Here is a 19,075-nt window from a genome sequence, read left to right as displayed (position 1 = left end):
TTTGCAGAATGAAATCTGTTTTTTTTACTTACATACAAGTTGCGATGCGACGACGACGACGACTCTGCTTTCCGCATTGGTTGGTTGTGGCGTAAATGGTAGGTAGGGCTGAAGCGGAATTTCCATCCCTAGCATAGTATACATACGGTGGCATACCTGGGTTGGTCGATAGGTAGATGCATGATTACTCGCATAAGGTCTGGTCGACGGTTGGTTGGTTGGTTGGTTGATGTGATGGACAGACAATGACGACAGAAAGAAAAAGTGAGACACGCGATCGTGATCGTGACGGTATGGTAGCCATATCATAGCACACAATCATTCATTCCCGTGAAGAAAAAGAAAAAACAGAAGCCATAATCGTACCCCATCCATCCCTCGCTCCCTCACTCACCCACCCACTCACGCCCCCTAGGTAGTTTCCACGACAAAGAAAACAAAAGAAAGAGAGAGAGAAACAGGAAACAAGTGGCAAAACCAATCGTGAAAGAAACGGATAGAGACAAGACAGACAGACAAATCGTTAAACAAGTAAAAAGCCAATGAGCAGACAGTAACAGAAAAGGGAATTATTTTCGTTAGCAAGAGGTTTCAAGAATCCTCTCACTCATTTCCCTTCCCATCACATCTTCTCTCATTGTGAAACTTTTCGGTATTTGTAAAATTTTCTCCAGCTTTTTACGTCATTCCGGTCTGCTGCGGTAGCTACTGCCACCACCACCGCCTCCCCCTCCATTCACATTCACATTCACATTCGCATTCGATCTATGAGATTTCGGTCCCGTTGGAACGTTCTCGAAACCGGCCGTGGTTGGCTCGCTAAGCAATATTGTCAGCCGAAATGCTCCTTCTCCAACCCAGCGGGTCACTTGGATCAGACCTAATACCGGCGGCGGTCGTACTCCTCATAGCCACCTCGAGGGGGAGGTGCGCCCCTCGGGGGAGGAGGGGACCTTGCACCGCCACCACCACCTCCTCCTCCTCTCGGAGGAGGTGGGCTAGGATAGCGCCTGGAATCATCATAACGACCTCCACCACCACCACCACCACCACCACCACCTCTGCTTGAGCCGTTGGCACCGTGAGCACCTCCTCCTCCGTAGTGTCCAGGATCCTCGTCGTATCCACGTCTGGCAGGAGGGTAATCATCCCGACCACCTCCGTATCCGGGTGCTCCACCGCGCGGCGGGGCATAGTCATCCACAGGAGGAGGAGGAGGCCTACGAGGAGGCGGGGACCTATCGCGTCCACCACCAGCTCCACCATAGTAGGGATCACGACCGCCGTTGCCACCACGAGGCGGGGAGCGCTCACGATAGCCACGGTGTCCAGGAGGGGAATCGTAGCGGCTGCTGCGACCACCGTACCTCGTGGGAGAGGCGTGACGGGCAGGAGGCGGAGAGTAGCGACGCGAGTAGCCTCCACGGTGAGGAGAGACCGAACGTCCACGGGGACCACCTCCGCCGTAGGCACTTCCACCGTAGCGACCTCCACCACTTCCTCCCAAAGTAGCGCCCTCCTGCTCGGAGATTAGCAACCGATAAAGTCGACGGGGAATAATAGGTACATACGTCAGCAATGCAAGTCACGCGGTAACCGCGATATTCGGACTGGTCGAGGAATTGACACGCTCTCTTGAGGTCCTCCAAGGTCTCGAATTCCACGGTACTGGAGTCGCCAATTAGCAAGAGTGAAAAACGAAAGGATGAGATAAGAACGTACCCCCGGCCATCGCGGTCACGACTCATATCGGAGTAGACGACACTGTCGTTAGACTTGCGGGCGAAGTCCTTCAGGTCCTAGGTAGTCACAAAGCCTCAATGAGTTCGAGTTCCTCAACGAATCCCCAGATGGTTCCTCCAGTAAATCAGATGCGCAACGGGTATTCGGATAATTCCTGGCCAATAGATATGTCCATCCCTTCAGGTCTTGATCGATGACAGTATTACCCACTACCCCACCGACTCCAATCGGACTAGTAATTTCCCATTGTGAAGGAGTTTCATCCGGCCAACTGGAGAGGAGACGAGAGCGCAAGTCCCACGAGGTCGTGCCAAACCCTCGGGGACAAGAGGTTCAGGACCACCAGAGCCTATCCAAGGAGCACATGGTGGTAGGGTAGGTGGTAGCAGTAGTAGGGGCGATACAAAATAGCGAACGCACATTCATCGTAGGCCCCACGGAATCAAAGAAATGTAGTGTGCAGCAGAAACGAGGAGTAATGGTGAGCCCACCTGCCAGCTGGTATCCGGAGGAAGGCCAGTAATGTTCATCCTGAATTGAGTGCGCCTCGGACGAGGAGGGAAACCGCCTGGTCCGCTGGGCGCAAATTCCCTAGGGCTGGCGTGGTGGCGATTGCCGCGAGCAAACTGAACGATAAGGGAGCTTCCTTTGAATTCTTTGCCGTGGAAGGCTGCAGCGGCGAACGCACAGACGTCAGCGTAACTGTGTTGGGATATGGGGTAGAGAGTGTGGGAGTGCACTGACCTGGTACCACGTCCTTCGCGTCATCGGGGCTTTCGTATTGAATGAAGCCGAATCCATCCATGAGCTTGACTTCAGTGATGGTGCCATGGCCGAATTCGCTGAAAAACTCTTCAACTTCCTGTTTCCGAGCTGTTGTTGGGCGAGAGAGTCAGCAGGGCGTTTCTTGCGCACGAGCGCACACGCGCGACGAGACGACAAAGAAACGCGAGAACGAAAAAAGCACAGCAAACGCGATGGGAGGAGAGGTGGCTTACTGTCTTTGGGGAGGTTGCCTAGATACAGGCGAGTGCCCGAGTATTCGGCAGCCATGATTCAGAGATGGCAGGACTCTTGGGCGGTGATAAGATGTGTGCGGATGGTAGTAAGATGGGGGAGTGTGCAGTGGTGGTGGTGGTGGTAGTGGTGGTGGTGGTTGGGGTGTTGGAGTTGGGGTTCGGTTGCAGTGTGGCGGGTTTGGGTGGAGGATGAAAGAGAAATGGATGGGGGTCGTAAAGCAAGAGCGAAGCGACAAGGCGGGCGGCGCGGCGACGAAGGAACACTAAGCGACGGAAGAGAGGGTTTCGTTTGTTCGCTCGCTCCGGATGCCTCGTGACGCCGACAACAAACAACGGATGCTTGCTGATTGTTGTTGGGGGCAGCGACGGCTTGAGGGGGCTGGGAAGGGAAGGGGAGGGGTTTATTACTGGGAGGGTGAAGAATAAGAAGAAGAAGAGGAGGAGGAGGAATCTGGGTGAGTGATAGAGTTTGGTGGCAGTGTTCGTTCGCCTCAAAAGAGAGGGAATGGGGACGGGGGAAAAAGCAGCTGAAGATAAAGAGGGACAGCAAAAGAAGACGGAAGACAGAAGACAGAAGAAGAGTCCTCGAAGAAGAGCCAAAGTGCAAAGAGAAAGGAAGATTAAGGCGAACAGCTCTTTCAACCCCAAAACAGCTGCAGCCAGCAAGCAGCCAGCCCAACGGACCCATCCAACCAACCGAACAACGCGGCCGGCCAGCACAAAGCAATCAAGCACTGGAGCACTGGAGCAGTTCACATGGAGAGCAATTCTGCTGTAGAGTCTAGAGACGAGAGAGCGCTCAACTTAGCACTGCCTGCCGGCAGCGGGCTTGGCAGAGCGCAGTTACGCAGGCGCAGGAAGGTCCCAGAGATCCATCTGCATGTAGGTAGAAGGGAGATTTGAGGGACAGATCGAGACATGGGAAGAATCGCCTTATCGACGCCGGATCTTGAGCGGCAAGACATAGCTTACCATCGGCTCTGGATTCATCCCAATGGACTCCTCGATCGGGGACAAATCCGAGTAGGCATGGCATCAAGTACTCAAATCCGAGTGACTTCGGATGATCCCATGCTGAAGTCGTTGGTGAGCAGTTGTAGGCGGAGGGTTTACATAGAGTAGAGTAACAACTATTTACGCTTATATATCTATTCATCGAGAGCTGACAGCTGACATAGAATCGACGAGATATCCAACACGAGAGAATGCGGCTTTACGGCTATGGATGTCCATCATCATCATCATCATCTCCACTACCACCTCCTCCTCCACGACCACCACTACTACTACCACGATCATCAATCAAATACCTATCGCTTTTATGTTTCTCGCCGTTTTCATTGAATTGAATTGGAGATGGCTAGCTAGAGTGTGGCGGTGTGGTGTTGTAGTGTCGTGGTGGGATAGTGGTGGTGGTGGTGGTTTGGTAGTTGGTGTGTCTCGTCCGGTTGTCTCTGGCAACGTACGTCAATCTCATCCCTTCAACCCACCATACTTATCCCGCATCAACCACCACCACCACCGCCTCGTGCCCGCTGAAACACCCCACCCCCGAACTTCGCAACACATTCGGCCCTCGCTACCTCGCCGCCAAACAACCCCCGAATCCCACACACAGCTCCACCCGAAACTGCCGACGTTCTGTCCTATACGCACCCCGAACCGCCGATTCCGTCCCTTGCGGGGAAGCTAAGCATGGAAGAGGCCGTCCTTTTACACGATGCTCTGGCCGTGGTGCGCCAGCAGACCCAGCTTATGCGGAAATGTCTCGAGACACAAGGTAAACTGATGGATGCTTTAAAGTGCAGGTAAGCATAAAAAGCGCCAATGCGCGTCCAACACTGCTCCTCCGACGCCTGCCGCCGCCACACAGCTAATGCCATCCTCCCCACCCCCCCTCACAGCTCCACCTTGGTCTCGGAACTTCGGACGAGCTCACTCAGTCCCAAAAAGTACTATGAGCTCTACATGGCCGTGTTCGACGCCCTTCGGCATCTGTCCGTATTCCTCCGTGACAGTCACCCGGTTAATCACCTGGCCGACCTGTACGAGCTCGTTCAGTATGCCGGTACGATGTCCCCGGGCGAGAGGAGGAGTGGAGTTGCAACTGTCCGTCTACCGGTAGTGGGCTGACTTCTTGTAGGAAACATCGTGCCGCGATTGTACTTGATGGTGACGGTTGGAACGTGAGTTGGACACTCCCGAACTATTGTCGAAGCTGGTGTACTAGGGTTCTGACGCGTTCCCGCAAACCATCAGGGTCTACATGTCCATTCCCGATGCGCCAGTCAAGGAAATCATGAAGGATATGATGGAGATGTGCAGAGGTGTTCAGCATCCGATAAGGTACGTCGGACTCGCTTTGGCACGTGGGCCTTTTTCGCTGACTGGGAGACTCAGAGGGCTGTTCTTACGATACTACCTATCTCAGCAAGCTCGAGATTCACTTCCTACCGGCACCAACGACGGGTCAGTCACTGGAAAGATGAACTCGAAGGTCCGAATTCGTGTGCGCTGACGGTATCCCCAGGCCAGAAGGCAATTTCCAGGACTCCATCTCCTTCATCATCACGAACTTCATCGAGATGAACAAGCTCTGGGTCCGACTGCAGCACCAAGGCCACTCCCGGGAACGAGAGAAGAGAACCCAGGAGCGGAAGGAACTGCAGCTCCTCGTGGGCAGCAATTTGGTCAGGTTGAGCCAGCTGGTGGACCTTGAGACGTACAAGAACGTCATACTTCCCCCATTGCTGGAGCAGGTTGTGCAGTGCCGTGACGTTCTCGCCCAGGAGTATCTGCTTGAGGGTAGGCATCATACGGTATCCGTATATCAAATACAGTGTTAACGCTGCATAGTCATCACCCAGGTTTTCCCCGATGAGTTCCATCTGCACACGTTAGACGCTTTCCTGTCAGCGACTGCTAGGCTCAATCCCAATGTCAATGTGAAAGCTATTGTCATCGGACTCATGGACCGTCTTTCTGCATACGCCACCCGAGAAGCACAGTCCGAGACACCCGAGGAGCGGCTGCGGAAAGAGGAAGAAGCGGCGCAGAAGCTGATGGAGAGGCTCGATGTGACGGATGAGTCGCAGGCTAGCTCACAGTCCCCTCCAGGGTCTATCAAAGAGCCACCACCGACAACGGAGCCGTATGAGCTGGACGGCGCACGGTCGACAGATTCGGCGTCGTCTGCCAATGGAGAAGACAAAGGAACGGCAGCCTCCGAGGCATCTGAAGTAACAGAGTCAACCAAAGTCGAGAGCGAGACGGCTGAGGACTCGGAGCCGAAGAAACCGGCTAAGGGAATTCCCGACGACGTCAAGCTCTACGAGATTTTCTACGAGCAGGTGTTGAATCTGGTGAATGTAAGGGCACACACGAGGGCGTTTGGTCACTCCAGTTCGGAACCGCAGGCTGATTTCCGGGTATCATCGAAGGCGCAAAATCTCCCGATTCAAGACATCATCGCTCTTCTCGTTTCCCTTGCAAACCTGGCCCTGAAGATCTATCCCGACCGACTGGGTAAGACGAGGCTTGATTTTCCCGCCCCTGACAGAAGCTTTGGCTAACCGGTTGGTATGAAACTGAAGAATATGTCGACCAGATCTTGAAGTGAGTCGCCAAAACCCCGACTAGCGGCATTGTGGACTGATTGTTCTAGATACACGAATCAGAAGGTCGCCGATATGGCCAACAGTGCCGATTTGCACTCCCCAGCCTGCCAGCAGAACATCCTCAACCTGATGCTGGCGCCGGTCAACTCCTATGCGTCCCTCTTCACTGTGCTTGCTCTTCCGAGCTATCTCCCCCTCCTCCACGCTCAGTCATACCCAACCCGCCGCTCCGTTGCGAATGTCGTTGTGCATAATATTCTCAAGAATCAGACAAAGATACAGACACCGGAATACGCAGAGGGCGTTTTCAACTTGATCCGCGTTTTGATCCGGGAGGGCCAGCAACAAGCAGCTGCCGGATATCCCGCTACACAGACGCGGAGATCTGGTCGTGACCTGGAGACGGATGAGACGATGGAGGAGCAGGGTCTTCTCGCCAGGATGGTCCACCTTTTGCACAGTGACAATAATGAAGTCCAGTTCAAGGTATTTGCACATGATATCACTCGTTCAATGTTCCACCACTCACCGACTCCCGATAGCTCCTGCAAGCCGCCAAAAAGGCTTTCAACGAGGGCGGTGATAGGATCCGGTACACGACGCCGGCACTCATCACGCAGTCGATCAAGCTGGCCCGCCGCTTCAAGGCTCGCGAGCACTACGACAATGAATGGTCGACCATGTCCGCCGCGCTATACAAGTTCATGCACCAAAGCATATCCGGCTTGTACGTGCGCATAGTCTCCGCCGACCTTTCGCTCCGCCTGTTCCTCTTCTGCGGCCAAGTCGCCGACCAATGCGAGTTCGAAGAGGTTGCCTACGAGTTCTTCGCGCAAGCTTTCACAGTCTACGAAGAGGCGATTTCCGACTCACGCGCGCAATTCCAAGCTGTAACCGTAATCGCAAACGCTCTGCACGCCACCAGAAACTTTAGCAAAGAGAACTACGATAACCTCATCACTAAATGTGCCCTTCACGGTAGCAAACTCCTCAAGAAACCGGACCAATGCAGAGCCGTGTACCTCGCTTCGCACCTGTGGTGGGCTGTCGAGGTCCCTGCCAGAGACGAGGACGAGAAATCCCCGCTGTACAGAGACGGCAAGCGCGTGCTTGAGTGTCTCCAGCGTGCTCTGCGCGTCGCAGATGCCTGCATGGATACCGCTGTCAGCGTGGAGCTGTTTGTCGAGATCTTGAATCGATACGTTTACTATTTCGATAGACAAAATGAAGCCGTGAGTTTTTCCCCTCCCCCACTCCTCGCCTCTCGCTGACGAACGACAAAAGGTTACGGTCAAATACCTCAACGGGCTGATCGAGCTGATCCACTCTAACCTGGCTAGCGCAGAAGTCGGCGGGTCCACGGACCTGCCGAGGAAACACTTCGAGCGCACGCTGGAGTATATTGCGTCCCGCGACTTTGAGGGCATCGTTCTCGATCCGAAGTAGGAGATCGGTATCGGAAGGGAATGGCTATCGTTGCTGACCAGTACTGTTACCGCTGCGGTTGCGGTGGCGGGCGATGAGAGGAAGTGAGGAAGTAATGCTTGCTTGCCTGTTTTGTGAGGTGTGGTTGCTGCCGTTTTTTCTTTTTTCTTTCGTTTCTTGTGTTGGTTTGCGAGGTGTTGGTTGAGGAGGGAGAAAAGACGAGGAGTGAGACAGGGAGAGGGTGGGAGAGGGGAATTGTAGAGATGAGATGCTTGCGACTGTGATTAAGTAATTTTGCCTTTTATTTGTGAGTGACTGTAAATTGTTGATTTTATGACGAGGGAGGATTTTCTTTGACTTGACTTCACTTGATGGTATCCATCCATACTATCCATATCGCACTCGCACTCGCACACATTTACATTCCGTGTCACTCGTTCTACTTCTTTTCGAATAACCCTCTTCTGGTCGCCATACCTAGTCTAGTAAGGCCGCATGCGACAATAAATTGATGCTGTCTCTCTCTCTCTCTCTCTCTCTCTCTCGAATAGCCCTCCCGCCGAAACGCCGTCTACTCCGTAGGTCCGTACAATCAATGACAAAAACAAAACAAAATACTCCAAAACTCCAGTACTCCAAGTTTAACAATCACGGATGGTAGTGTCACATGCTGAAATACAGTAAGCGGAAAAGAAAAGTAACAGGAACGGGGTATTCAAGAAGGTACAGAAGAAGCCGGCTAGGTAGGTAAGTGATACAGGAAAGAGTAGGTATACAGGAAAGGTAAAAAGCGTAACGCATTCGAACACTCAGGTGCGAATACTCGAAAACAAAGGGTATGGGTAGGTAGCACTAGTTCAGCCAGCCAGTTCTCACCTGCTATCCTTCTGCTACTCTCTAGTAGTATCTAGATTCATTGAGGTTCTTGGAGGTAGCAGCTCTAGGATTGTTGAGAGGAAGATAATTCTTGAAGGGAGGGGGACCCGAAGAGGCTTTGTACAAGACGGGTCCTGGGAGCAAGAGCTGTGCGAACGTTAGTTTCTCCTGTCCTGATCAAAACGGGGAACAAATGGCACTTACACCGTGCCAATTGAATGGCCCCGTGGTCTTGTATCTGTGCAAGCCGATACCACAGTTCTCGGGCAGTTTCTTCTTGGGAACTTTCTTCTTGGGCATTTCCTTCATCGGCATTTCCTTCTTGAGCATTTCTTTCTTTGGCATTTCCTTCTTCGGCATGGTAGCGGCGGTGGTAGCAGCAGCAACCTTTCCGCGGCCTGAGCCGTAAGCGGACGCAGAAGGAGTACCACCCTTGGACTCCTGGCTACTTCCCGAGCTGCTGGTGGGCCGTGAGTTGTTGGTTACCTGCGAATTGTTGGTCAACTGCGAGCTGTTGATGGGCTGCGAGTTGCTGGTTAACTGCGAGTTGTTGGGGAACTGCGAGTTATTGGGGAACTGCGAGTTGCTGGTGGGCAGCGAGTTGCTGGTCAACTGCGAACCAGAGAGCTCAGTCTTGACCTTTTTCTCTTGAGGCTTCTCCTGATCTTCTTCATTCTGTCTTCCCCGCTTTCCAGTCGGCCTGACCGTGCACCACTTTGGCTCCAGTATGTTATCGAAGGCTTCGATGTTGATTTTGGAGTCCTTGGGCCAGAAGCGGTTGGCGATAAGCTCGTCCTTGCCCTGGGACAAAATCTTGATGGATTTCTGGATCGTGCCTGGGATCTGTTAGTCGGTGCGAGGCAAGCAGATCGGGAGCCAAACCTGGAGAGAGGTTGGAAATGGGATAGATATCCGACAAAGGCTTCGGGGTGCCGATGAGGTGGCAGAGTAAGTAGACAATCGATGTGGCAACATTTGGTCCGGCCCTGGACGTGAGGAGCAGAGAATCGGAGATAGCGTCTGCGATCTCACCGGCGAGGAAAAGCGACCAATGCGGAAGTTTGAACTGAGCGCAGAACTTGGGGAGCAACTGCTTCGCACCAACAACAAACGAGCCACCGTAGCTGTCGATAGCAGCGCTCACATTCTCCCCCTTGACCTCGGCTTCCGCAACCATGGCCATGCTCTCGTCCAGCAGGAACTTCTGGAGCTTATGGTACTGCTTGGAAAACGGCTTTGTCGGTCCACCATGCAAGGTGCCGATTTCCTTCATTCCGGCGTGAGCCTTCGCACGCTTGCAGGCATGGTAGATCACTGAAAAGATCCACTCGTCCTGGACGTTACGGATGACTCCCTTCTGGAAGCCGGTAGAAAACAGCTCCTTGGCGTTCTCGACCACCATTCTATTGAGCTTGCCCACGACACAGTAGGAGTCTATCTTGTCGAACCCCTCGCGCAGACGAACATTCTTCGTCTCACCGGTCACTTTGTCCTGCGCTTGCCTGAGGTTTCTGACAGAAGCATGAACTCCCCTGCTGTCCCCAATTCTGGTGTGCAGCTCCTCACCGATCAGAAAGGGGTTGTATCCATTGCCTATACGGTTCGGATCGGCCTTGCTGCTCTCGCCATCGCCCGAGAACGTGCGCCATTCCGAACGGGTATCGACGATTTCACCGAGGATCAGTCCGCAGCTAGTGCAGATTACGTCGCCGGAACCGAAGTCCTCGGTGAACTTGGGCGGGACCTCTTTGCATTCGGGGCAGATGTAGGATTCCTTGATACTGTCGAAGAGATTCCAGCTCATTTTGTGGAATGTTTGGTCTATGAAAGCGTTGGTCAGTGGGTTCGCTGTCGTCCTCTTTTATAGACCACTTCTAATTCAGCGGCGGCGGGAGCAGCAACAGCAACAGCAGTAGATGACGCATATGCAGCAGGTGCAACAGGCGCAGCAGGCGCAGCAACAGGGGCAGTAGGCGCAGCAACAGGAGCAGTAGGCGCAGCAACAACAGCAACGGGCTTCGGGCTTCGATCGTGCAGTTCAATATAATCAATGCGGGAGCAAGAGCAACTTACATTGTAGTAGGGAAGAGGTGGAAAGTGTTGATGTTGTGCGATCAACAAATGTGTCGTCGTAAGTGGTTTATCGATGAGCTGAAAGAGTTAGAAGTAAGGGAGGTCTTGAAGGTTGTTTTGGCTAGGTGGTGACGTGGGGAGTGGGGTCGTTGAGAGAGCAAGGCAGAGGGTCGTTGTCGTCGTCGTGGTGAGGAGAGGTGGTGAGGAGAGGTGGTGATGGTAGAAGATGTAGTAGGGCAACTCACATAAGTGCTTGAACTTTAAGGCAAACAAAATGCGAGAAACATTGCAGGGTGAGGGAGGCAAGTGAGGTAGCCGTGTTCAAGATTTAGAGATACGCTGAGCACCCATTTCTAATAACCAAACCATCGAGTGAGCGAGTGATGGTGGTGTAAGTTTGTATCCTCCAAGGTAACGTCCAGAACCAGAGCCTCGCCAAGTGATCGCTACACAGCTATTGATGACTGTGAGTCAATCCAACTCGGGAGCCTGCACGATACTTGGGTCAATCGAACAATTTTCGGAATGCTGCAGGAGATGCGGAAACGCGAACATGTACTGAACAGCGAGGTATACAACTCGAGCAGTAGTGTATGTGGAATCGAGTGACTTCGTGTGCCTATAAGTGGCTTATATCTAGCAGAGTGGCCGGATCATTGGGCAAACATTGCAAGGAGGCTAACTACAGCAAAGCGGGTGACAGCCTATGATCAGGCCCACGTGCTTGGCTGCCGCACGGCTTCCATCAAACGGAACGAGCGTCAATCGGCAATCGTGATCCGCTCCCCCTCAATCCCGATTACTGAGCCCGCGTGTTCTCTGCTTCTACACCCACTCTATTACTTAGATTAGTGGCATGACCATCGTCCGATAGGTGTCGTTGCTGTTGCGTTGCCGGTTACACGCCGGGTAATAATCGCTATGCGAGTGCTCCAATCCTTTCTTCCGAGACCAAACCCCCGGCAATTCGAACCTCCCCCCATCCCGATCAATTCAACGCCAGCAAGTTATATCTGCCCATCCACCCACCGTCGTTCCGCCGATTCGAATTTCTCCACTCTTCAACCTCAGTCGCAATCACAATGTTGGCCCAGTCTCTAAGATCGTCGGTAAGGATTTCTCTCAACACCTCCGCCAACCCCCCACCCAATGCACGGAACCTCGACTAACATGAGCCCCACCACAATCGCCAGCGCTCCGCACTCACCCGTGCTGCCTTCCGGCAATCCACGATGACCCGCACTTTCATCGCTCCTACGGCCGTCCGCTCCGGTGCGCCCCACATCACCATCAGACAGAGAGATACAGAAAGCCTGACGTAATCCCGATAGCAGCCATGACCACGGACCCGATCCAGGACATCTACCTCCGCGAATTGCGCAACTACAAGCCCAAGCCTGAGTCCGCCGCGGAGGCCGCAGAGGCTGTCAAGAAGTGGTCGGCCCCCGCCGCGCCCGGTCTCCCCGAGTCCGCCAATGCCAGCATCGCCGAGGAGCTCGCTGCCTACGAGTCTCAGACAGTTGAGGTTGAGGGTCAGGGTTCCGCCGTTGATGGCGAGGTCGCCGCAAAGGAGGAGGACTGGTTCGAGGAGGACGTTGTTTTCGGTAACGACAACGTTGCTCACCACTAGAGACAATACAAAAAGCGGTGGGATGCATTGTACTCTAATTTGAAATAGATGCTTGGGTTTTCGTGCTTTTCCTTTGGCTGGCTGGCTGGCGGAAAGGTAATGGAAATGGAAATGGGGTTGAGGATCATTCGGTGGAGGTGTACAGATTGTGTATGGAATATCGTGGAAAGCGCAGTCATCCTTTTGGTGCGCAAGGCAAAAGATCCCCCCGTTGACCAACTTTCCTACGAACGAGTGATTGCTTAAATTTCCAACCATGTAGTCAGAGCTGTATGCCTAATACTACGTATGGGGGTAGAGATTAAATCCCGAGCCTTAGAAGTGTCGAGAGGAGCTATCGTACGATTTGTAGACTTCGATATTGCAAAGAGAGATCTCGACAATACCCCCACCCTCATGCCCACCAATCACCCATTCCTTCCACCCATCGTATACACCTATCGTACAGTTCCACCAGCAAAACCAACCAGCTAGCTCACCTCATCAGCTCATCTTCCAGCTCCCAGTACAGTGTCACTTCCGTTCGTCCGTAGCAGGGGTAGCTCTTCCCCCCGCAGCCGACTGTGGCGCCGCGGGAACCTGCACGGACCAGAAGCTGGCCTTCTTCTCTGCGACCCAATTGCGTATCTGCGCGTGCCATGCCATGCCCATCGTCAGTTCCCAAGAGTCCATCCACACACACCCCTCCGCAAGGAAAAAAAAACGTACCGGGAGGAAAATATGCCCATCGTTACCCCAATCGGCCCAGAAAACACCATAGCCCAGCACAACTGTTTCATTTCCCGCAGAATCAGCTCCACCGTTTCATACTCCATTCCGTTCCTTTCCGGCGGTAGGGGAACAAACAAGCAACGCTCCCCCACTGCGTAAACGTAACCGCCTTCATCAGGCGTGGACGTGCCCACTTCAGCTTTGCGCGCCGGCGGTATCGACGTTCGAGGCGGAACTGCTCCTTCTGGCTGAGCAGCGAGAAGTCTGGCGGCCATGGATGCCGCGCTTTGTACGTGCGTGCGGCCGACTGGAGGAGCCGTGTTGCGAGCATGGTGAGCGGCGAGGTGGGATGGTAGAGAGCGGCAATTCCCGGTAGGAACTGAAACCAGTAGTTACTGGGAAGCGGTGGGGAGGGGAGGGTAAGTGGTTTCATGGGATATCACTAGGTCCGGGACTTCGATGAGAGCCGGACCCCGGATGAGCCAGCCTAGACGATCTCCATAGTCTAGACAGGCTGTCGCGACAATAAATTAACTTTCTCTCTCTCTGAGCTCCTGACGCTGGTGGGTGGAATAGGTATCAGAAACCTTTCAGCGAATATTCACTTGCAAAGCTATTAGACATCTTCAGGTGAAGCTTGAGCGAATAGATAGAAGAAATAGGCCAACACATTCGTTCATTCATAATTATAAGTGCACACAATCCTGAGATCTTGACGATTTCAACAACAAAATCAATGAATTCATATGACTACCATGTCCTAAGACCATTCGCCTCACCCTTCCGTATACTCGCACTAAACCACTGAGTCCTCGTGCAAATATTCCACACTTTCGTGATCCAGCACGCCGCCAAAAAGTCCCTCCATTCGGCATCACTCCAGCCCTCCAATCCTGGCGAGCCGTCAACAATATCGATGGACCTTCCATTCTCCGCGAACGCGCCCTCCTCCTGCGGCCGTTCCCTCGCAATCACGCCTTCCATGGGAAACGTCATCTTCCATATACCATCCTCCTTCCCGCCCTCATCGACCCTCAGGTCCACTCGCGACTCCTGCACCTGTCCCGCAGACTTATATACATAAGCCACTGTCCAGACGCCTCCCGAGAACCATCCTGGTGTAAACTTCACCGAGCCGCGTCCATACGACCCCTCACCATCCTCGCGCAAGAAGTTGTGAATGGCATACTCCGCGCCAGCATCGCCCAGCGACGCCTTCGCAATCTCAAAGATGATGTGTTCCTCGTCAATCGCCGAGATCAAGGAGCGCCGCTGAATCTTCTCGATCCCGCGCGGGTTGGGAGGCGTGTACTGGTTCAAGTGGACTTTGAGGCCGCCTGAGGAGATGGATTGTGGCAGGCGGTAGATAGGGTGCTCGGGTCCGGTTTTGAGCACATCCTTGCGGAGCGGCTGCTGCATGGGACGGCTGCCGCCCGCGGGAGATGGCGGGGAGACGTCGATTACTATGCTGCCATCGCCGAGGGAGTTGGAGCGTGGGAAGATGATGGAGGAGGAGATCTCCAGGGTGAGAGGCGGCGGCATGGTAAGTTGATGGACGGTGCGGTGCTACAGAACTGTTGTAAGTTTGTTGTGTGGGTTGGTCAGTGTTGTGAAGTATATCTGTTAGGAGGTGGAGAGATAATCGTGTAAGTTCACAGGCACTCAACCATGCAACGCTCATACGTGCCCTCATCAGTGACTAGCAGTGTACCGGGAGTTCTCAGGTCGCACAGCGCGACGGCCCGCACGTGAAGCAACCAGACCAATTACGGCATCCAAAGTGCTGGGATCTTGTTGGTCCTCGGCTTGCCTTGACCTCTCTTGTATCCCACTCTAAACAGAGTACCCGCTTTGTCTGTGCCCCATCTCCTCCCCCAGCTCAGCTCCGCCGGAGGTACCTCGACCCGCAAACCTTTATCCCACCTACCCCACAGCAAACAACCACCGCACTCGGCAGCTATGTCGAATTCCTCGCAAACCCCCGCTGCGGCAACGCGACAGCACAACCCCAATGGTCGCGCCACCCAGTCGCCTACGCAGACAAGCTCCGCCGACGCCCTCGCATCAGACTCCGACAGCACGCTAATCCCTTTAACACCGCGCACGTCGTCGACCGCCCGAGCATCGCCAGTGCCAGAGGAGGAGGAGATACGCTGCTGGATCTGCTTCGCGTCAGAAGGAGAGGAAGATAGGCCGCGTGGCGAGTGGAAGGCTCCATGCAAGTGCACACTGGTGGCGCACGAAGCATGTCTGTTGGACTGGATCGCAGACATGCAGAAGACTGGAATCGAGAATGGGAGCAATCAGAAACCGGCGTGCCCGCAGTGCAAGACGCCAATACGGCTGAAGGAGGAGCAGAGCGTCGTGTTGGACATGGTGGACCAGGCTGGGAGGATTGCGGGCAAGGCGGGGGCATTTGTCGCGTTTGGCGGTACGATAAATCAATCTACCCCGCAGTCCGAGGCTGTTGGCTGGTCACGTTGGCTTATCCCTTGACAGGAGTTGGATCGGTGCTGTTCGTTGGATGTACCGTTTACGGTGAGCTGGCTTCCGATTGATTAGCAGTTGCCGTTTCTGATTCAGTTAGGCGTCAACACGATCTACACGATATGCGGGCCGGAATACGCCAATGAGATATTGCTTGGCCGAGATTCTGAATTTCAGTGGACGTGGCGTAAGTGTCCACAACCATGCGCCCCTTACGCAATGCCGCCGTGCTAATTGTGGATGTATACAGGCCTTGGTGTTGGCCTTCCGCTGATACCATTCGTTCTTATTGCGTCACGAACTCGAGTCTTCGATTCCGTCCTCCCGGTTCTTCCGGTCATTTTCTTTTGCCACACCGATCCTTTGCACTTCACCCTCCCGCCGTCGCCCCAGATAACCCTTGCCCTACTGCCGTATATACGTAGTGCGTATAACACCTTGTGGCAGCGCTACATCGCCGTCCATGAGGCTCGATGGATCAAGGAGACCACTCCGAAATTCCAGCTCGAAAACGCCGAAGCGCAAGAACAGCAACGGCAGCAGCGGGAGCGGCAGGGCAATGGTCAGGGCGGCCGACGACGCGGCAACCGCCGAGCCCAGGATCCTGCGCCTCCTATCGTCGAAGTAGAAATCGACGCTCAACAGCAGTGGGACGGCGAGGTCAGATTGGAGAATCACAACATCATTCTCCAGGGCAGCAACGTCACTTCGATGATTCTTGGGGCTCTTCTCTGGCCTTCCGTGGCCAAGATCATCGGGCAGTCGCTCAGCCGGTTACCTGCAGGTTGGGGAGGAGACAAAGTAAGGAAGTGGCTGCCCACACAGCTGGCACGAAATGTTGCAGGAGGTTTGATGGTTGTTGTTTTAAAGGTATGTGCCATCCAAAATGCAATCCCGACGATTGGAAGTTAGCCCGTCATGCCAAATGCTGCGATTGAGTAAGAATCGGTGCGGGTGATCACCGCGGGTATTACGTTGCAGTTATCCTGCTTGTCCGAGCTTGCCCCCCCGTATTCCCTTTACCTGACAGTCGCACTGCCCACAGTCCGTAATGCAAAGCAGTGCTGATGAGATATTCGATTGTTGTTGCAGGACTTCATCTCCCTTTACTGTAAATACAAGCGTGCTCAGCGGTTTCGTAGTCGGTCCGTGATGAACTATAGCGAGACCAAGGCGGCAAAGAGGACGCGCAGCACAACAGGTGCCGGCGGAGTGCCCCGGGCTAACACTAGATGATGGCCGGATGATATTAGAGGGAATTCTATTTGAGTATTCTATTTTCACTCCAATTTCTTTCTATCTCAGTTTTCTCTGTATTTGTGATTTACGTCATCTGTCTTGCAGACTGCTGTTCATTTATTGGAAGGACTTGAGACTTGGTCATTGTCATACCTTTACCTCCGTCCTATAATCTCTACTCTGTCTGTGCGTGTATGTCTCTTTCTCTGCGTTATGGTGTTTGTTCATTGTTATAATTGGTACTGCATGCTGTATGGATGGTTCATTGGTTTGATGCTATGTAAACCGATTGGGATTTGGAAATTGTGTACAATTGGTATTCTTCAAAACATTGCCCGTGAGGCTTTCTTCGATGGATGATACCCTTACCGACTTGAATGGCCTTTTAAAGCTTAGATACTTCCTACACCATTAATGATTCCAAGACTTATTTTTTTGGTTTGGTTTTTAGTTTATCGTATCATACTGTACCCTATTCAATCTACTGAGGATTCTAAGGCTTATTAACTTTTGTTTAATCATGAATGGCTTAGGGCCTATCTATTAGACCATGGCAATACACACTCCGTTTCCTCATTCATTGTCAACCTCAGCACCCTCCTACTCTTCCTCCTACTCTTCCTCCTCCTCCTCCTCCTACTCCCCTCACTCGATTGCAAGACTTGTGTGGATTCCAAGACTTTTATGTATGGATTTCGACTGTGAGCGGGCCAGCCGTGACCGAGTGATCGAGTGATTACAAGTGTCATCACGTTAATCGCGGTACAGATCGAGTTTCGAGTTTTGCTGCAAAGTTGAAGGTGGCGTACGCCGTACGGCGCATGGGCTATGGCGGGATGTTCTTGAATCACTCGACGTGTGTACTCTAGATGGGCTCGCAGTCGACAACTAAGGACTGGGTAAAAATGAATCAATGCTCTATGTACCTACCGTACTTATCGGAATGATGATTACAGTATGGGTATGTACTTAGTTACATTGCTCGATATACATAGTAGCCATTAAGTCCCCGCTCGATTACATTAAATCTACAATTCCACCGCATCTTCCCACCGCCTCCCCCCCTTTCCCCACCAAACTCGTCTATACTGTGCACGCGGTGACGGTAGTGACCTCTCCCGCGCCCGGAATCGTCAACGTCGTTATGTACAACGTTATAGTAGTTTTCTCGGTGACGGTCGTGGGGACGGTGACGGTAGTGATCTCGCCGTTGACAGTGGTCGGGACGGTAACGGTGATGACCTCGTCGTCGACTGGGGTGGGCGCGCCAGGGATCGTGACGGTGACGACCTCGCCTTCGCCGGGGAGCGTGACCGTCGTCGGGATCGTGACTGTCGTTGGGATGTCGACGGTGGTCGGGATGTTGACGGTGGTCGGGATCGTGACTGTCGTTGGAATGTCGACGGTGGTCGGGATGTTGACGGTGGTCGGGATGGTGACGGTGCTGGTCGAGTGCGAGGGACACACCTGGTAGCCCAGCGTGCGGGTCACAGTGCACTTTGAGACGGTCGTGGTGACGTCGTTCTTGTAGCCCTGGACGGTGCGGTACTGCGTCTTCGTCTTTACCCTCGTCTCAGTAACGGTGCGGTAGCCGTTGTATCGGAACACCGTCGTCGGCACATACTTGACGCTCCATTTCTGCCCCGGATGTCAGTTTTATGCAGAGCCTGCGGGAAAGGCGGAGGAGCGACGCACCGTCGTCGTGGAGACTTTGGCCGGCTGGTAGTGTGCGTGGTTGTTGTAATCGGGCCCGGGCGCGGCGGAGACGGCGCAGGCGGCGGCGAGGAGGGCGAGGACGGTGAACTTCATGTTGAAAGAGTGTATGCGGGCAGGTTTAACGAGTGTATGGGTGGTGAGGCAGTAGACTCACTTCCATCCACGCCCGCCGGACGAGCCGGATTTATATACCTCCACTATCATAGCACCATACACCAGCCCCTTTCCCATGCCCACAATATTCGCCACGAGTCCACGACGACGATAGCCACCCACAGCAGTGGCTCCCCTTCGCAGGCAGGAGGTGGATCACCCCGACCGTCGGCATGCACCCAGATGTATCGAGTTAGCGGTAGTGAGCGCTACCGATTTCCTCGCTCCCCTTCACCAATGAGCAATGAGCTCGCGGGCCAGGGTGCAAGGGCTCGAAAGATCTCGCTTGCAAAATTGGGTCCAGACTCGCTGCGCATAGATACACACGACAAGCATCACTGAGGGAGCCGAGGGCCTTTTAGCGCCTACGTACCCACGTTGTGTCC

General features: G+C 53.6%; 10 protein-coding genes across 10 annotated transcripts; 4 read left to right on the top strand and 6 right to left on the bottom strand.

Annotated features, from left to right (window-relative positions):
- Positions 1 to 880: 880 nt before the first annotated feature.
- On the bottom strand, positions 881 to 2,796 carry BZA05DRAFT_414332 (uncharacterized protein; the record flags this gene model as incomplete). Its single annotated transcript, XM_051485250.1, has 6 exons — positions 881 to 1,519; positions 1,572 to 1,668; positions 1,723 to 1,799; positions 2,235 to 2,413; positions 2,488 to 2,616; positions 2,742 to 2,796. The coding sequence occupies 6 exons, from the start codon at positions 2,794 to 2,796 to the stop codon at positions 881 to 883; spliced, it is 1,176 nt and encodes a 391-aa protein (XP_051344144.1).
- BZA05DRAFT_6770 (uncharacterized protein) lies at positions 2,465 to 3,691 on the bottom strand. The gene has a single exon (XM_051488553.1). It carries the CDS (start codon positions 3,448 to 3,450, stop codon positions 2,800 to 2,802), a length of 651 nt encoding a protein of 216 aa, XP_051344143.1. The 5' UTR covers positions 3,451 to 3,691; the 3' UTR covers positions 2,465 to 2,799.
- Positions 3,692 to 3,887: 196 nt separating this feature from the next.
- On the top strand, positions 3,888 to 4,572 carry BZA05DRAFT_6723 (uncharacterized protein). Its single transcript, XM_051488547.1, has one exon. The coding sequence runs from the start codon at positions 3,988 to 3,990 to the stop codon at positions 4,453 to 4,455; it is 468 nt and encodes a 155-aa protein (XP_051344142.1). The 5' UTR covers positions 3,888 to 3,987; the 3' UTR covers positions 4,456 to 4,572.
- Positions 4,199 to 8,323, top strand: BZA05DRAFT_6743 (vacuolar protein sorting-associated protein 35). Its single transcript, XM_051488551.1, has 11 exons — positions 4,199 to 4,570; positions 4,667 to 4,830; positions 4,906 to 4,948; positions 5,022 to 5,108; positions 5,163 to 5,231; positions 5,293 to 5,567; positions 5,619 to 6,287; positions 6,356 to 6,377; positions 6,427 to 6,865; positions 6,922 to 7,611; positions 7,664 to 8,323. The coding sequence occupies exons 1-11, from the start codon at positions 4,458 to 4,460 to the stop codon at positions 7,823 to 7,825; spliced, it is 2,733 nt and encodes a 910-aa protein (XP_051344141.1). The 5' UTR covers positions 4,199 to 4,457; the 3' UTR covers positions 7,826 to 8,323.
- A 378-nt stretch (positions 8,324 to 8,701) lies between these two features.
- BZA05DRAFT_440187 (uncharacterized protein) lies at positions 8,702 to 10,484 on the bottom strand (the record flags this gene model as incomplete). Its single annotated transcript, XM_051486582.1, has 3 exons — positions 8,702 to 8,827; positions 8,885 to 9,516; positions 9,563 to 10,484. The coding sequence occupies 3 exons, from the start codon at positions 10,482 to 10,484 to the stop codon at positions 8,702 to 8,704; spliced, it is 1,680 nt and encodes a 559-aa protein (XP_051344140.1).
- Positions 10,485 to 12,089: 1,605 nt separating this feature from the next.
- On the top strand, positions 12,090 to 12,383 carry BZA05DRAFT_329498 (ATP synthase complex subunit H-domain-containing protein; the record flags this gene model as incomplete). Its single annotated transcript, XM_051480493.1, has 1 exon — positions 12,090 to 12,383. One exon carries the CDS (start codon positions 12,090 to 12,092, stop codon positions 12,381 to 12,383), a length of 294 nt encoding a protein of 97 aa, XP_051344139.1.
- Positions 12,384 to 12,896: 513 nt separating this feature from the next.
- On the bottom strand, positions 12,897 to 13,425 carry BZA05DRAFT_440185 (uncharacterized protein; the record flags this gene model as incomplete). Its single annotated transcript, XM_051486581.1, has 3 exons — positions 12,897 to 13,010; positions 13,092 to 13,153; positions 13,230 to 13,425. 3 exons carry the CDS (start codon positions 13,423 to 13,425, stop codon positions 12,897 to 12,899), a joined length of 372 nt encoding a protein of 123 aa, XP_051344138.1.
- A 193-nt stretch (positions 13,426 to 13,618) lies between these two features.
- BZA05DRAFT_381548 (uncharacterized protein) lies at positions 13,619 to 14,796 on the bottom strand. The gene has a single exon (XM_051482025.1). It carries the CDS (start codon positions 14,634 to 14,636, stop codon positions 13,845 to 13,847), a length of 792 nt encoding a protein of 263 aa, XP_051344137.1. The 5' UTR covers positions 14,637 to 14,796; the 3' UTR covers positions 13,619 to 13,844.
- A 569-nt stretch (positions 14,797 to 15,365) lies between these two features.
- On the top strand, positions 15,366 to 16,493 carry BZA05DRAFT_329719 (uncharacterized protein; the record flags this gene model as incomplete). Its single annotated transcript, XM_051480500.1, has 4 exons — positions 15,366 to 15,525; positions 15,594 to 15,632; positions 15,682 to 15,768; positions 15,832 to 16,493. The coding sequence occupies 4 exons, from the start codon at positions 15,366 to 15,368 to the stop codon at positions 16,491 to 16,493; spliced, it is 948 nt and encodes a 315-aa protein (XP_051344136.1).
- Positions 16,494 to 17,785: 1,292 nt separating this feature from the next.
- BZA05DRAFT_6663 (uncharacterized protein) lies at positions 17,786 to 18,693 on the bottom strand. The gene is made up of 2 exons (XM_051488542.1): positions 18,516 to 18,693; positions 17,786 to 18,458 (listed from the first exon to the last, which is right to left on the bottom strand). The coding sequence occupies exons 1-2, from the start codon at positions 18,627 to 18,629 to the stop codon at positions 17,904 to 17,906; spliced, it is 669 nt and encodes a 222-aa protein (XP_051344135.1). The 5' UTR covers positions 18,630 to 18,693; the 3' UTR covers positions 17,786 to 17,903.
- Between the last annotated feature and the right edge of the window lie 382 nt (positions 18,694 to 19,075).

Source organism: Tricharina praecox (assembly GCF_024521635.1).
Source record: "Tricharina praecox strain CBS 144465 chromosome Unknown BZA05scaffold_1, whole genome shotgun sequence".
NCBI lineage: Eukaryota > Fungi > Ascomycota > Pezizomycetes > Pezizales > Pyronemataceae > Tricharina > Tricharina praecox.
This window is presented reverse-complemented; position numbering and strand designations above follow the sequence as displayed.

Coding starts and splice junctions, on each gene's coding strand:
- BZA05DRAFT_6770 (XM_051488553.1), bottom strand. CDS start 3,450: ATGGGTCCGTTGGGCTGGCTGCTTGCTGGCTGCAGCTGTTTTGGGGTT.
- BZA05DRAFT_6723 (XM_051488547.1), top strand. CDS start 3,988: ATGTCCATCATCATCATCATCATCTCCACTACCACCTCCTCCTCCACG.
- BZA05DRAFT_6743 (XM_051488551.1), top strand. CDS start 4,458: ATGGAAGAGGCCGTCCTTTTACACGATGCTCTGGCCGTGGTGCGCCAG. Junction 5,109..5,162: donor GGTGTTCAGCATCCGATAAG/GTACGTCGGACT, acceptor TGGGAGACTCAG/AGGGCTGTTCTTACGATACT. Junction 5,232..5,292: donor CCTACCGGCACCAACGACGG/GTCAGTCACTGG, acceptor CGGTATCCCCAG/GCCAGAAGGCAATTTCCAGG.
- BZA05DRAFT_381548 (XM_051482025.1), bottom strand. CDS start 14,636: ATGCCGCCGCCTCTCACCCTGGAGATCTCCTCCTCCATCATCTTCCCA.
- BZA05DRAFT_6663 (XM_051488542.1), bottom strand. CDS start 18,629: ATGAAGTTCACCGTCCTCGCCCTCCTCGCCGCCGCCTGCGCCGTCTCC. Junction 18,459..18,515: donor CCAAAGTCTCCACGACGACG/GTGCGTCGCTCC, acceptor CATCCGGGGCAG/AAATGGAGCGTCAAGTATGT.